Consider the following 17,362-nt stretch of genomic DNA (forward strand, 5'->3'; position numbering starts at 1 on the left):
TCAAATGAATGCTAAACATTTCCATTGACACAATATTAAGCAGTTAGATAATAACGAAAAAATAATAATTTAAAAAAATAATGGTTTTGCGGGTTAAGTGGTAGAGCAGTCACAGGCTGAACTTCTGCCACGAGGACTTCACCAACTTATTTGACAAAAAACTATGTTGATCATTTAGCTTTTAATGCACATCGCTGTTCGTGCGATAAATTATACAATGCAGTGGCCATTAAGAAGTGGTATATTTGAGTTTGGTAAAGTTACGTCACTCAATATTGCGTATTGTAGCATCACATAGCACGAGTGATATGAGCGCGAAGAACCAGGTAGGTAGAAATTATACCGCTGTCGTCTGCTTCAGAAGGCAGGAAGGGCCACATGAACCAATCACGAAGCGTAGCCCTCTGCTCCGTACGCAGGCGTACGAGAGAACATTTCCGCGCGTGCTGTACAGATCCAAGCTTTCGCTCCAGAAAGGCAGCAAGGCATATTTTACGCCCAACCTGCCCGGCGTCCGGCCAGGAAAGGGATTGCAAAAAATGCTAGAACGAGTGTTGTTAGTGGAGCGTTGCAAGCGGATCGCGAAAAATAGCTATTATAATGCCATGAAGGTCAAACATATATGAAATTAGTCAAATTTTACTTTCTATTTACAGCATTTACGCATTTTTGAAATTTTAAATCTGGGAACGCCGGGTGTACTACAACGCTACGCCACTGGTGAATATCACTGACAAGTGTGTTGAGGCATTGCTTCAGTTGGAATTTGACAATGGTTTAATTAAGTTCCGTATATTTGGAGTTTTTAGGAGTGAAAATATTATAGCAACTACAAATCTTCAGAGAGTTTTCGGTCAACGTATTTCAAGACAATGGGCAAAAAAACTGATTTTCCACATTCTGCATACATTTCCCAAGACTAGACTGGTCGCATTTCCAGCTGGCGGCTTGGAAACAGCTAAATCAGCGATCAGTTGAATTTCCTTCGGTTGACATCGGGCATTTTCGAGTCACAAGCACCGAACACAGTGGGACGAAACAATAGAGCCTCGGCTACACCACATTTTGCCAAACGTACTGCAAAAGACAATGACGTCGTCAGCACCAGAAAACAACGGGGGTTAATGGCAGAACTGCACACGTGGCCCAACACAATGAAGTTTCTGCGACGACCACCCACAGGTCGGTATGCAAGAGGTAAAAACAGAAGAACGCTTGCAACGTTGCTTCAGGAGTGGGTTATCCCTACAGCTTTTTGACACCCATCACGCCACACCCCCCTGGAAGGTGATTGGGGAACAGAAAGAGCCAGAAATAGCCACGAAGGTCTGCCGTTAGCTGGAAAGGCAACCAGTATAATAAAAGAAACTCTCCAATTTTAGGCATCACCTACGCAAAGGAAGTAAAAACTGAAGCACATTACGTTATTGAACGGAGATGGGAAAGGCCAACAGAGAAGGAGAAGTTTTTTGACAAAGCTATAATTTTTAAAATAACGTTTCAACCTATACAGCTTGCCGACGGGCCCATATGCATGGTTCACAGTAGAGACATGCGAGACAAGACAATCTGCATCACGGGTATTGAAGCTGCTTCTATCAAAGACGAGGCAATCAGGAATTTTGGCAACATCGCTAGACTATCTCCTGCAGCGTTTTCCTCTGCCTGTGTGGCCATTAGCCATCTCACGTGGAGACATTTATAGAAAGTACGTGGTAGCATTGTTGCAACTCTTACATCTTTTTCTTTCTGAACAAAACACAAAAAGTCGCAGCTTGTTTTGACACTTTTAGAACACTGTTGCCGCAACTTGCTCGCAATTCTTAGCCAGTTCACATGTATAAAGAACATACAACGGAAAATAGGATTGCATGGGAACGAGTGATAGCTATTGTTTTACCTTTCCCTTGCTAAAGCAGCATGTTACCTAACATGTGCAAATTGCACTTTCAGCCAGAATAGTGATGTTCCTGGCTGAGAATTTTCCGAGGAAGCAAAATATTCAGGAAAGAACGATATCTGAATCGAATTACCACACGTATGCTTTCTTTCGTTTCCCCCTCCTCCCCCAACTTTCTGCTATAATAGTCAACTGTCATCGCAACAGCCATAGGCGTAACTTGACGGGGGCAAGGGGGGCAAGCGCCCCCCAAATTTTCAGGTTTATTAAAATTTACAAGTTTGGGGACCTGAGGATGAAAGTAAGAAAGAGTAATATTTGTGATTTCGCAAACGTCACAGTTATTTATTATAATATTGGACGCTGTTTTTATGGGATGGAAAACTTTTCGAGTGTCTTCCCCTAAATTTCAGCCCCAGGTTTGATTCTATCCCCTCAAAATTAGACCCCAAGTCTGATTCTGCCCCGTCAAAATTAGGCCCAAGTTTGATTCTGCACATTAAATACGAGGGCAATTCGGAAAAAAACCTCCGTTTGGTTAACAATGACACACATTCGTAGATACAGAACTTGTATTGTATACATTTGAAACTTACAACATGACATTACTTTTCAACATAATCACCATTCAAATTGAGGCACTTGTTATAACGTTTTACAAGGTTTGAAATTCCTTCTGCAAAAAAATCTGCCGCCTGGGAATGAAGCCACCTGCTAACAGCATCGTGAAGCACATTGTCATTGTCGAAGCGGTGCGATGCAAGCCACTGTTTCATGTGCCTCAAGAGGTGGTAGTCGCTCGGTGCCAAATCTGGGCTATAGGGAGGATGACCAAAAACATCCCAGTGGAACTGCTCCAAAAGTTCTTGAGTACGTCCAGCCGTGTGCGGGCGAGCGTTATCGTGAACCAACACCACACCGGAAGTCAGCATGCCCCGACGCTTGTTCTGGATGGCTCGTCTGAGTTGTCATAATGTTTCACAGTAGACTTCTGAAGTGATGGTCGATCCACGCTCCATGAACTTCACTAACAGTACACCTTTCCCATCCCAGAAGACTGTTGCCATAACCTTTCTGGCAGACAATGTTCGCCGAGCCTTTTTGGGTTTCTTTGGTGAGTGCGTATGTCCCCACTCCATTGATTGCTGTTTGGTTTCAGAGTTCACGTACGACACCCAGGTCTCATCGCCAGTCACAATTCTGTTAAGGAATTGTTCTCCTTCTTCGGCATAACGCGACAGAAAGTCCAAAGCAGAGCCCATTCTGTTTTTTTTGTGCTCCTCCGAAAGGAGTTTTGGAACCCAACCAGCACAGAACTTGTGGTACCCCAACTTTTCTGTCACCACCTCGTACAAAACAGTCCGAGAAAGTTGGGGAAAGTGCAGAGAAAGTTCCGATATCGTGAACCGACGGGTTTCACGGACAGTTTTGTCAATTTCCTCCATGAGTTCGTTGCTGACTACAGATGGGCCCCCACTTCTTGCCGCATTGTGCACGTCGGTTCGTCCATCTTTAAACATGCGACACCATTCACATACGACACTGTCACTCATCACGTTTGGTCCGTAAACATCACACAGTTCGCGATGAATCGCAGCCGCCGAAAGATTTTTCGCACACAGAAATCGAATTACGACACGCACTTCACATTTGGCGGGCTTTGCTATTGGAACGTTCATTTTCAATTGTTGTAACGGACGAGTGAACTGCAACACAACCTTCTCCTTCCACTGCTCACTGTCTACTGGACTACTGCACATACTGCCACAGGACTGACGTCGCTCTTCCCGGACATTTCTCGCGCATGCGCAAACTGAGGTTTTTTTCCGAATTGCCCTCGTATTAGTCCCAGTTTGATTCTGCTCCTCAAAATTAGGTCCCAAGTTACGCCCATGACAACAGCCATCAGATGCAAGGCCACCCGGAAGATTATTTCTCAATCAGCAAGGGTCAAAGTGTGAGTAATGGGGGGGGGGGGTGATACTACCACTCCAGTTAAGAAAATTCTCATAAAACATTCCCAACAGGATAATTTGCATAGGCATTCACCACCTACTGCATTTTCTCTATGCTGATAAATGCAAGCATTCATGACAATATTTTCTAAAGAAAGTTTGGTCACATGATTGCTTTCAAAAAGTGTGAAATTTACCAAGTCTTCAATTTCACATTTGTTACTTTCCACGATATCAGACAGATCACTTTAAATCAATTGTATAATCTCACATCCAGACAGCACAAGTTAATTTTATGTAGCATTGCAACACTATTTTAGATGAGCCAGTTCACTAAATTTGCATTTGCAGCTCTGGCAGTCTCACAGAGATTGATAGTTGACATCTGTGGGTAAATGCACAGAGAGACAGACAGCAATAACATAAAGATATGTTGGTTAGTATCCTCAAAATACTAATGCAGAGCCGACCCTCAGGAGCAACAAGGGCATTTGTCCATTTCAACTGGCTTGTGGTTTATGTTCAATGTGAACATCCACGTTTTGGAACAGTTTTATGACCCGATGCCCATACATCATCAATACACATCATGAGTCATTAGAATGACTCATGAAGGGCTGTAAGTGCAATGTAGATGCAGATACTGCTGCCAGCAGTCAAACTGAGCAGGCAAAGCCAGCTGAGTGAGGCTGAACGGGGTATGGTTATCGGTGCCCACTGATTGGGGAATTCTATCTGAGATTTCGGACAGGTTCCAGATACCACGCGCAACAGTCAGTGATGTAGTGGTGAAATAGAAATGCAAGGGTGTGATAATACCACAACCAAGACCGAGGCGGACAAAAAAAATAACCAATAGGAATCAGCGATTGCTCCGATGTGTAGTGAAGTTGAACGGGCAAGTTTCATTGGACAATATGGCCACAGAATTTGGAATGGCATCGGGAAGTGGTGGCACTGGGATTCCATGCGAGAGATGCAGCAAATGCCCAGGGGGCAGTTTTTACCAGAGTGTATTGTCCCCACTGTGAAATTCAGCAAAGGTAGAATTATGGTATGGGGCTGTTCTTTGTACTATGGTCTTGGTCCCCTGGTTTTGGTGCCTGGAACCCTGAATGCAGATGCCTATCATGCAACATTAGACAACTCCGTACTCTCCACCTCGTGGGAACAGTTCGGAAGTGGCCCTCTAATTTCCAGCATGACAATGAGCATGTCCATAAAACAGGAGCCATAACAGAGTGATTGAACTCTACTGGTCATCTCAGAGCTCTGATATCAACGATACTGAACATATGCAGGACAATTGAAGAGCGATGGTTGAAATCCAGGCCAAACCATCCAAACACAGACACTGAGTTGTTCACCATTTTGAAGGAGGAATGGAAGCAACTACAGGCCGACATTTACCGCAAACCTTTCTCGAAGGTTAAAGGCTGTGATAGCAGCAAAGGACACACCTACCCCATACTGACACCAAAGTAGCTCCAGGTAAGCATATTCCTACAGGTGGATGGTCATTATTGTCAATATAGTGTATTTTAATATTGACAGAAGAACTAGTGTGTATGTACAATTTATTTACAGAATGACATTAGTATATGGAAATGTAAGTTTATATGCAAGAAATGTAAATTTATTCCATGCACATGGACAAACCAGTATTGAAAGAATGATTGATATACAGCTTAATTATAAAGGGTGGCAGGGTGACTTAACAATGAAATAGAATACAAGATAATTTTGAAAGGAAAAGGGTCATTTGTGTAGACTGAAAGAGGACTAACAAAGTCACTGCACATTAATTATTATATACAAAGGGCATCCAAAGGGAAGTTCTGATGGCATCTGTACCATAGGCGTAGCTACGGGGTGTGCCGGGTGTGCCTAGGCACACCCTAATGGGCTGCTTTATCAAAGAGGATTAAAGACAGATATTTCAATAAGAGAGAAAATAAGCGGCAGTAAGTTGAAAATGTCATTACTTGGTACAAACGTGTGCATTATCGCTGATGAAACGCGTGTCTATAGTTTTTCGATTTTTTGATGTCATTGGAGAAAGAAGATATTTACTGCATTCTACTCTGTACTGCAGTGCTTTTCTTCTATACCTGTCACAAGCTGCACGTGTGAGAGAGCTTTCTCCAAGCTTAAAGAATTAAAACTAAATTAAGAGCAACTCAGAAGCAGGAAAGATTGGAAGCCCTGCTCTTGCTATTTGTGGAACAGGAAAAAGCTTAGTCTATTGATGTAAATGAAGTTATTGATGAGTTTAAGAACATTGTACCTTTTGACAGACGTCTCTTGTTATAGATGACTTGTATTTTGATGTATTTGTTTGAAACATTTATGAACATTTTGTGTGTGTGTAATTTCTATGCAATTTGATTTTTCTCTACTACATATATTCAGAAATTTCCAACACTGTCATTTAGTGAATTTATATTCCTTTACAAACATCAGTGCAGTTAAAGAGCCAAGAGATTGTGTTGCAAAAAATGCTTTTAAAAAGGTGCAAGACCTCATTTTTTTTTCTTTATGCACAACAAAATATAAAGTTCTAGCTACGCCTATGATCCGTACGTGGTGCTAGTGGTAGAGTGTGATACATGTACATAGTCAGGAAGATGTGGTATGTGGCTGTAATCCGTTGCACTTGCAGCACTGTTAATTTTTTGACAGTGCTTGAAGTTAGATAGCAGCCCTCATACAGTCTAATATAGACTGTGTGCTGTAATCAGATTTTTGTATGCTCAGAATAAGAGATCGACCAGCAATTGTGCGAGGTGTACGGACCTGGCAACATGAGTGACAGTATAGTCAGATGATGGAACAGACAATTAATGGATGGCAGATACAATGTGCACAACCCAATACAGCTGAGAGCATACAGGCTCTTTTGCATCATTTCAAGTGGAAGATCTTCAAAAAACATCCCCCTCCTGTGGAAGATCTCCCCCTCCCCTTGTACAGCCAACCTCGTGCCAAACGACAAATATGGTTTCACAGAATATGTCAAAAAGTAGGTTATCAATATATGTCAATTACTACTGACTTTCTTGTTTCATTTTATGGCCAATTGGAACTTGTTTTTTGGATGTCCTGTATATATTATATAAAACGGCGAAGCCTCAGAATTACAAATCAAGATTTCAGATTTATTTTACACTCCCTGAGGACCAGTTTTTCAATGTGCGATTACAGTATGGGTTTGCAAATAACCAGATGTTATTGCAATTTTGAGTCTTGCAATGTGCAGTTACCTCAAGTGAAAGCTGAGAGGCAATTAACTAAATCCATGCTTTATCCAACGGTCAGCAATGTAACTGGTACTTGCAAACAAACATGACTGCCTCATTGAAAGATCGATCTCCATCAGACATCAGTTGACCAGACATTGTAAAACTGACGCTGAATACATCCAAACAACTTTAGTTATTGGATACATGTATTTTACTTTGCACTAGGCCTGCTCACATCTAGTGATGGCTTTGACCTAATGCCCTCCACAAGCATAATGTTAGTACACCCCATTATCTATTACTATCGCAGGTAGGGGCCTGTGGGACAGAATGCTTTTGGTCAGGATGGGATCCGAACAGGAAATAAAACAATCTATGAATTTGGTGTAGGAAGTTTTACACCATTTCCAGAGAAACACTGTATGAAACATATTCAAGATTTCCACACAATGGAGTAAAATTCTAATTTTACATGTTTTTCCCCAAAGCGATAAGATTTCAGAATATCTGGAATAAAACTTGTTTTTTCCACCCAATTTTCGATGCAATAACTGGAAAACTTCGATAATTATGCACTTCTAATACATAACCATTTGGAATTTCTCAGCTGTTCAGGAACCTGAAAATCAGGAAGTAATTTCTTGAAGTTGGGATTGGTAATGACCTCTCACATGCCTTCTTCGAGTACAAATTTCACAAAATTTTCTCAAATTTTGCTCTGAAGTACGAATTATATTTTGAAAAATCAGGAGTTGTCAATAAGTAATCACTGCTACAAGTGATTTGCTTACTTGTAGAAACTGTCACAAATCACTTCACCAGGTTCAATGCAATAGTGTGTTGAAATGAATAAAATTCTTGACAAATGGATCACTACATCACACAACATATTTCAACCAGTAGTACAACAGACATTTAAAAAGAATAATAATATGCATTTAAATGAAAATAAATGACCATTTAAAAAAATGTCCCAAGAAAATCCATTTGGAAAATTAATTAATGCTATAAAAAATGTTTTATCACTAAATGTATGTTTTCCCAGTAATTTGTCATGTACATCAATTTCAATCTCTAATTACATAGTGCGTGGCTAGTTGTTTATATATACACAAAGTGTACGAGTGGTTTGGAAAAAAAAAAAAGTATTATTTTGTTGGTTGCCGGTAAACTGAAATAGACAACAAATTAAGTGCACAACACAAAAGGCATTATGCCTCACCTGTATAAGAACAACTGGCTTCTCAGTCACAACAGCCATGTACATATTTCGTGACATGTTGTCAAATTGCTGCTGGAAAGAGAAAGTGTACAACTTATACTCATTCCCTTGTCTTATCTTTATGCTTTTTCATAGTATTTTTTTCTTTTACCAAAAGATTAAACTCATGTTGGTTACAATTAATCCTGTAACTGATCAATGAAGTTTTATGTGCTGAATGCAAGTTATTAATATTTCATTAGTTTCAGTTTTAAAGTTTTAATAAAAAACTTCTTTTTTAAAAAACGGAAAGGTAAAATAGAATCAAATCGCATTTCATGGTCAAATACACATGCAATGAACGGTTTGCTTCAACTTGAAACATTATGATTTATTTCAATGTACTTTTACAAGGTTTTTTAAAAATCATACATTTATTTTTTTAAAAATCATACATTTAGTTAGAGAATGGGTATAATATTATTTCAAATTAGAGGTGCAGTGGGAAGTGCGAAACTTAATTGCAACCAAAAAGGATAAATAAAAATAAAGTCTCCACATGCGTAATGAAGGTGCATTAAAAAGCCCTATCTTCCCCGACCTACATGCACTATATTTGCATGAAAGCATACAGAAAATTCAAAATGCAAAGGATAATACAACTGAAGAGCAAATATTTTAGTATGAAGTGAAGTGCATATTAAAAGAATCTTCCATCACCATTGCTTGTTTCATGTATAAAACAATGTAATATTCAAGTGTAAAGACAGAACAAAATAATGCTGAATGGCCACCGATTAAATGTACAAAATTTAGGGTCTATTTTGTAGTACAATTGAAGAATTACTTATTTCCTTAAAGGAAGGAGCATTTAATGGCACTAAATTGGGGGAACTAGTCCCATCATATTTAAACTTTTCACAACGCAAAGGAAATTTTTTTCTCTTACACAATTATGATGATGATTTTGTGTTTGTTGCAAAAAAAGTACTTGTCTACAGACTTTGGCGACTTGTGTCACCATTCACAAATGCTGCTGTCTGACAGTGAGTCGCCAAAATCGATAGGCGAATCAAGTAATTTTTCCACAAAAGACACATGAAATAATTACATAATTGTTTAAGAAGAGAATTCAACAGTGTTCGTGCTCTGGATTTAATAATAAAAAAAATTCCACTGAAAATATTTTATCGATTTCATGAAAACTAAATGTCATTCTGTATTGGCTGGATTAAACATTTCATCTCCATATCCTCAGATGCATTAAAAATAAGTATGTCTCTTTCCATCAGCATTTACTTGAGGCTTGGCTGGACCTTTGGCCAATGCTAGAGCAGCAGATTTTGAATATTTCGCACCTAGATATTTGCAATAGTTTTGTAACTATAGAGCGTCTCAACCTTAAAAGTCAGTATGGGTTAAATGGAGCATGGTGTTGCCAGATCAACAAACTGAGTCGCATCGAGTCGCTGTTAATCGCTAATGATTGTGACAAATTTACATCCTTAATATCATATAGGAAATCATCAAAATCTATGTATTTGATGCATTTTGAAAAAATAAAACTTATAGTTACCTCAAGATTTGCATGTAAATGTTTATATTTCGACGTAACTATTTACCATTTTACATTTGCATTATATGTGTAATACACAACGGAACTATTGTTACTACTTTCGTTGAATGTTGTATCCTTTACATAAGCAGAATTAAATAAATGCAAAAACAAACATTAAGATACATTTTTTATGGAATATAAAGCACACAGCACTTCCTACGAACCGGGGCACCTGCCTGCAACTGAATTGTAACCTTGGTGGCACACAATGAATTTGATACGCGAGACAGCCCGCATAAACAAACTAGGATTGTGGAATAAATAAATAAGGGTGATGTGGACTAACAATGCATTCTAAAAATAACTTCAAACAATGGTCAACACTTTTCTCGCTTGGGCTGCATGTGTATCGCGACAAACCAAAAAGTTTCTCGCTAACCAACTTTTTCGTGTTACGGTCTGATGATTTATACAAAATATCCAATGTGTGTGTGTGTGTGTGTGTGTGTGTGTGTGTGTGTGTGTGTGTGTGTGTGTGTGTATAACTCTCCTCGTAAGCAAATTAATTCACTCAGGCGAAGAATATCTACAAACATCATAGATCCCGTAGAAAAAAAAACTGGCGAAGTTGTTCAAGCGGTTTGATATTTATGGCTTTTGAAGTATTTACTAGAAAAAATTAAGCGTTTTGCAAAATTGCACAATTATGAAAAATTCAGATCACATGAATTTATGACAGGTTATATAATGCCGTCAGTAAATAGAGCATAAAAAACTCTACAGGATAATTATTTCACTGTTTGAAATTTTTGACTTTTACATTTTGTAAACTTTGTAACATCTTGCAACGCAGAGGTGGTAGAGAAGGACAGAGCTATTGGCAAAACTTATGTATTAGAGAGAGAGGGATGTACTCCATTTACTTCCATACTGACTTTTAAGGTTGAGATGAGCATATTACACTATTGAGAATGTCTGGACAACGGAGAAAGCAAACCACAAAAAGATTCACGTGAATGCTCTGGAAGGAATTCTAAGCATATGTAATTTTTCAGATTTTTGAATATCATGGTATTATTTTGAACAGTGAGGAAAATTCGAAAGCAGCTACCCAGCCATTGTCCAAAGGCCCAGTTGAGCCTTAAGTCATGATCAAGAACTGCTGGATAAAAAACATTAATGCATGAATATTTTGCCTTACATCTCTGATCAAACTGCAGTGTACTAATAAGTATAATTTTATGTACAAACCTGAGAAAATTCATTCACTCAGTTTTATACACTAAGAAACACTAATAAAATAAACCTTCAGACTTTAATTTAAACATAGTTGTTAACACCACCTCATATCATAATGTATAACTAATATAAGTGACTTTTTTCATTTGTATTTTTGTTGGAATTTCAGGCACATATTTGGTCTTTGAACACAATATTTCACGTGTTTTTAACACTCTGAAACACATGTGCAAGAAATGTCAACATTGTAAAAAAAATTACTAATCAGAAAGACTCATTTACCGACCGGTACAAAAGATTAAAAAAATTAACTGTTCTTACAACTAAATCTGAATTTATATCTAACCTGACACATTCACTGCAATTTTTTAAAATACGAGAACCCCGCCCTTGTGCCTGTCCTGTCAATGACAGTTTCATAACTTACCATGATTACCTGAAACAATGGATGGTGGGAACAGCACACTGTTTACATATATAGCAATGATAAAGTTTAAATAATAAATTTACCATGATTATGCAGTTATTTAATTTTTTTTTAAAACTGAGAACAGTCAGTTTCACTTATTACTTTGGGGCCATTATTAAACAAAATTAAGGGCTATTTTCCCAACAACATTGTGGTAATGTGCGAGTGAATGTATGCAGTGGAACCATAGATGACTGATACTAGAGAAAATAAATCCGTGGTTATGGGGAGAGACTAGCCATGTGAGGTTGTGTTATTGGGAAACCAGAACAAAACGTCGCAGATAAAATAAAATAAAAACCACTAAAAATAACTGTGTTAGATTATTTTGCATCTATTATCTGTAGATCATAAAAAAATATGTTACTTGACAATTTTTCTCAAATAATTTACTAATTTCATTTGCAGGTAATTTTAAAAGTCTCATCTGGGTATTACATTTAACAATATTCAAATTACAGAGCCAAGGTGGTCCAATCAGTAGGGCATCTGACTGCCACATGGGAGACCCAGGTTCAATTCCTGGGGTGGGTGATCTACGGTTGGAATTTGTCCGGCCTTGTGCCTGCATGAAGCAGCTCTGGGGCTCAGTCAGCTTCAAATCAATGGGTACCGGGGGGTGGTAAAGGTGGCCAGAGCATGGTGTTGATCACATCAACTCCAAAATGGCCAACATTGAGAATATGTGGGGTCCTACCCCCACATCACCTAAACATGTCTTCATGGCACGGTGCTATATGCATGGGGAACTTTACCTTAATATACAAATTACGCAAATCCTAAAAATTACTTGACAAAGCTCAACTTCAGCATAGTTCAAATTCATACATCACAGAGGAAAAAAAAGAGCTCTTGGAAAATGTTTCAATACTAACTGCAATGTACACTGCAACAATAAAAAAAAAACTAGTGATCTTTGATTTCCTACTTTTCATAAAATCTGCAACATGAACCCCACTACAAGTTGCTAAAATTGTAGATAAATCACTGCAGACTTTCTTGGAAGTTATTAAAAAAGGTAACAAATTTAGAAATCCTGTAATGTTTAAACATAAAAGTCCAAAGCTGTGTGTTACTGAAGCATTAAAAGAAAGAAAATTGTGTTTCACACATATACAAAGAACAATAATTAAGTATTTTTATCTTATCAGCTTCATGCTCACACTATTAACTTTCTTTCCATTGTTACTGTCCAAAATAAACATATACCGTATTTCTCAGAATTGAAGATGTCATCAAATGTAAGGTGCACATTTAGAGAACAAAAAGAAAATTTCGTAAAGGATGATTTCTATCAATTTCAGCAAACTGCGATAAAAAACTTGATTATTGAATTTTGCAAATACTAATTATATTACACTAATGCCACGGTATATTTATACATACAAAATGTCCCAAAATAATGTTTACAGTCTTTGAACTTTAATAACAGAAAATATTAAAGATGAATTGACCGGACTTTTTGCATGAAGCTGCAATGCCCATGTTGAGCAGGTGTGAGAGCATATAGGCCTTCTTTTGTTTTTAGTTCTGTCACAGCTTGTCAAGCGGTGTCATTAGTGGCAGAGGTGAGACATTTTTCTTTCGAGAAACATAAGAAGAGTCTAATATCCATCCAGATCTCCTAATTTAACAGTTCAATAAGTACCTGCGGAGAACTGTGATGAATGCTGTGTACACCACAAAGCCAGAGATACCGAGTGACGTGGGACATGCAACTGAAACAACCTACGCTTCCCTTCCTGCACAAACCATATCTGCTGTTTATCGATCTGTTGAGATTGCACATAATGTATTACTGCCAATGGTGGTCATTTTGAACATCTGTAACTTTAAGGTATGTGACCCAAAAAAAAGTTCATGTTTGCTGTTATTAGTATTCCTGTTATTGACATTCAAAGAGTTGAAACACTATTTTGGGACATACTGTACATATTCGAATTCAAGACACCATTGAATCCAAGATGCACCTGAATTTTCAATTAAAAAAAAAAAAAAAAAAAAAAAGAAGGTGAGCCTTAGATTCGAAGAAATGCGGTATGTTGATATTTACAGAAATAATTAATGTTTCATATTCAGCTAAGCAATTAGGTTTGACTAATCTATATGTCCAATTCTAATTAACCTCAAGGTTCTCTTGGTTGACCATTCAGCAGTTCTCTCTCTCATCAGCATTTTTTATCTTGGAGAATTATTAATAATAATGCCATCCTCCAACAGCAAATTTCTGATATTCACAAATGAATTGGAATTTACCTAGGAAATATGTGAACTATTCAAGACTAATTTCTCCAAGAAATGTACCATGTTGTAACTACTAAATCACTTTTCTCTGCATTAAATAATATTCCAGTTAAAAATGAATAAGATTCAAAACTACATGGAAGCATACCTAAATATTCCAATATTTTTGCTATCTGACTCTATGTATTGTATGTAAAAAGTTCAGTGTTTCCACATTGCTCTCATTATTAATGCAAGTGATTAATTTCAAAAGGTCCACTACTTCATTAATGTAGGTTATGGTATCTGGGATGGAAGTAGCAGATACATGATACTACTGAATTATTGATTGAATTTGGTTATTTAACGTCACTTTTTTTTGTCACTTTTGGCTAATTGTGATGATGAGTCATGATACGATGAAACTCATGAAACAACACTCACAAAGCCAGACCAGGACTCAAAGCCAGGATTCCTGGTGTGTAGAATGCTGTGCTAACCACTCTGCCACAGATGTCAGTGATACTACTGAGAAATTTCAAAGATCACTGTCTTTGCTACCTTAGGTTATGGCATCTGGGCTGAAGGTAGTTGACACACGATACTAAAAATAAATTTCAAAGGTTACGGTCTTCATTATCAAAGGTAATGGCATCTTGGCTGAAGGTAGACATGCGATACTAATAATTAAGTTTCAAGGTCACTGTCTTCATTATTGTAGATTATGGCATCAGGGATGGAAGTAGTTGTGATACAATACTACCTCTGTCCCAGATGCCATAACCCACGACAATGAAGGAGTGGGCCTTTGAAATTAATAAGTCACAAGAATAAGAGCAGAAATGCTGAACTTTTTCCATATGTTTATGGCACTACACCATGAATAGTCCTTCTTAGCCTCAAGCTACCAGTAGACCTCCCCGATGGCGCAGTGGTAGCATCGTCGCCTTGTAATCAAGGGGTCCCAGGTTCGATACCCGGTGGAGGCATATAGTGTTCGGATCCCACTTTAAACTGTAGGTCCAGTCCCAGTTAGCCATACTGTGCATAAAGTGGACTAAAAACCTCAACTCAGTCAATCAATCAAGCTACCAGTAGCAGAATCTAGAGAAGTATGCTGAAGCAAAAATAAATAACCTGGATTATCAGATAAATGAAGGTACATAACTACCTAGGTATTTAAATATTCCTTATATAGTCAGAACACATTCATAACATTTAATTACGCAAACCACATTAAATAGGAAGCAAATTCTGGAGTTAAGGAAAGCGTACACAAAGTTTCAGAAAACCGACACTCAATTCCTGTACATGAACAAAAAAAAAATTGCCAATTTTATGTCCACAACAGAACCAAAAAAATGAGCCAACATGATCCAAGTGAATGAGCTGAAACAAATCTGAGCAACAAAAATATGTAAGATGCTAAACAGAGCATGCACTCGCTGACTCAGTTAATTACATAATTACACGGAATCTTACAAGAAATACAGAGAGAAAAATCGTTGGTACTTACCTCCACGTCTAACTTCGGTGGTGATGTCATTGGAGAAGGCGATTTTTTCTTATTTGGTAGCATTGGTGGAGGTGTGTCAGGCACGGGAGGTGGTGTTCCAAGACCCAGGGGTCTGGCTCCTGATAACCCAGCTGATTGTGGATCAGGCAGTTCACCTGGTGCTTCGTATTTATCATCTGGTGGTGGGGTGTCGAACACTATTTGAAGTGGTCTTGGACCTAGAACTGTGAAGAAAAGATATCAGTGAAAACAATTTATAATTCAGCATTAAAAAATAACTCTAATACAAGGGCTGTGTGCAAATTATTTAGATTGGTCTGCATTATGTGATTTCTTAAGGTGGTGGCTTCCAGTTTATATTTTGGTCTGTTCCACATATTTTACCTGGAGGTAAACACACCATTAAGATCTCTCTGACAATTTCCGTATTGCTTCGCGAAACTTTTTTGGGGTTGCCTTTTCACAGCATCACGTAAGGCTTTACAATCTGGGAATCAGTAACTACACAGGGGATACTTCATCACACGGAAGAGGCATGCTCACTTGGTGCCAGGTCAGGAGGATAGGTTGAGTGTGGGAACATGGTGAACCCCAGTGATTGCATCAAAGTTTTAGTTTGTTCATTGGTGTGTGGCCATGCATTGTCATGCAACAACACATTCTGAGACCATTTCCCCTTGCAACACTGTTGATGGTCAATCCCTGTGGCAGCCAGTCACCATGATTATGGTCTGTTCATCTCCACAACACTGTTCCCATCTGTTTCACAACACATGGTGCTGTGTGGAATATTTTTGGTCCTTCATGCTTGCATTGCTTTGACTGTTCGCTGGTTTCAGGTGTGTGCTAGTGAAACCATGATTAACCCCCAGTAAGCATCCATGGAAAAAAACTACATTAGAGTCTGCATCATGTATTGTCTGCAGCATAGTGGAACCATGATTAACCCCCAGTCACCAACGATGAAAAAAAAAACATCCGAGTCTGCAGCATAGTGGAACCATGATTAATCCCCAGTTCCCAACAATGAAAAAAAAAAAAAAAAAAAAATCTGAGTCTGCATCATGTATTGTCTGCAGCATACAACATTTTTACACTCTCGTCACCTTCTGTTGTTGCTACATAGCATGTGGAACCCAATGAGCACACACCTTGAATAACTTGAAGTCATGGTGAACGATTTGTTGCAGTATGGGGCAACTCAAAATATTGTCGCCGGCCACCATGGTGGAGTGGTTAGCACATCATGCTACTATGGCAGGGGTCCCAGGTTTGAATCCCACCCTGGGCATGGATGTTTGTGAGTGTCCATTCATCAATTTCATCATATCACTAATCCCAATCTTTGCAAATTAACCAAAAGTGGCACAAAAAGCAAACAAAGCAAATCAATCAAAATATTGTCAACAACCATCTCATAGAAGGTGATGTGTTTGTTTTCGCTGATCAGGCCCAATACACTATTCCATTGACTTTAAAAGGAGAGTGAATCATTTGACAAGTTCTCAATGTTCTTAAGATGACCACTGCTGGAACTCTTATTCACAGTTTTGTTGCCACTCATGAAGGCCATAACCCAGTCGAAGACAGCTACTCCTTCTCTTCCTCTTCACAAGATACTTGTGAATACTCGCAGCATTCTCTAACTCATTTCGTAAGAACCACACGGTCTATATCTGCCCATGGTAGTCACTTTCCATCACCTGTCAGACTGATTACTACGTATACTGTGGGCTAATTTATGCTGGCAGGCAAGACACTATGGCGTCATCTCATGGCAGCATGACCTTTAAGGTAAACACTATGGTTTCACCAAGTGAGATGCCACCTGCCAAGTCTAAATAATTTGTATACGGTTCTTGTATATGGTATTTTGTTTTAGGCATATTTATACTCAGATAGAACTCTTGTTTACAAGGCAAGAATGGCCACTATCTTATTGGAGAGGATCAAGGATACTAAAAACTAGACTATGTAGTGCAACAGCCTTCAGCCTTTTGAAACTTCAGGCTTGCCACACATGTGGTCAGCACAGAGTCTCATTGCAGCTGTTATGTAT

General features: G+C 38.5%; 1 protein-coding gene across 7 annotated transcripts in view; it reads right to left on the reverse strand.

The window, feature by feature from the left end:
• The window catches only part of Pkn (serine/threonine-protein kinase N), a 183,958-nt gene that overhangs the window by 45,021 nt on the left and 121,575 nt on the right, over positions 1-17,362 (reverse strand). For 3 of the 7 annotated variants that reach the window (XM_083144599.1, XM_083144601.1, XM_083144597.1), the window contains exons 11-12: positions 15,304-15,527; positions 8,320-8,391 (exon numbers count right to left, since the gene is read on the reverse strand). In XM_083144599.1, coding sequence (XP_083000725.1) covers positions 8,320-8,391; positions 15,304-15,527 — 296 coding nt within the window. The remainder of the gene's footprint in view (positions 1-8,319; positions 8,392-15,303; positions 15,528-17,362) is intronic. The other 4 variants (XM_083144602.1, XM_083144598.1, XM_083144600.1 and 1 more) reach the window with 2 other exon arrangements.

The sequence above is a fragment of the Lepisma saccharinum genome, chromosome 23 (assembly GCF_977018435.1).
Source record: "Lepisma saccharinum chromosome 23, izLepSacc3.1, whole genome shotgun sequence".
Lineage (NCBI taxonomy): Eukaryota > Metazoa > Arthropoda > Insecta > Zygentoma > Lepismatidae > Lepisma > Lepisma saccharinum.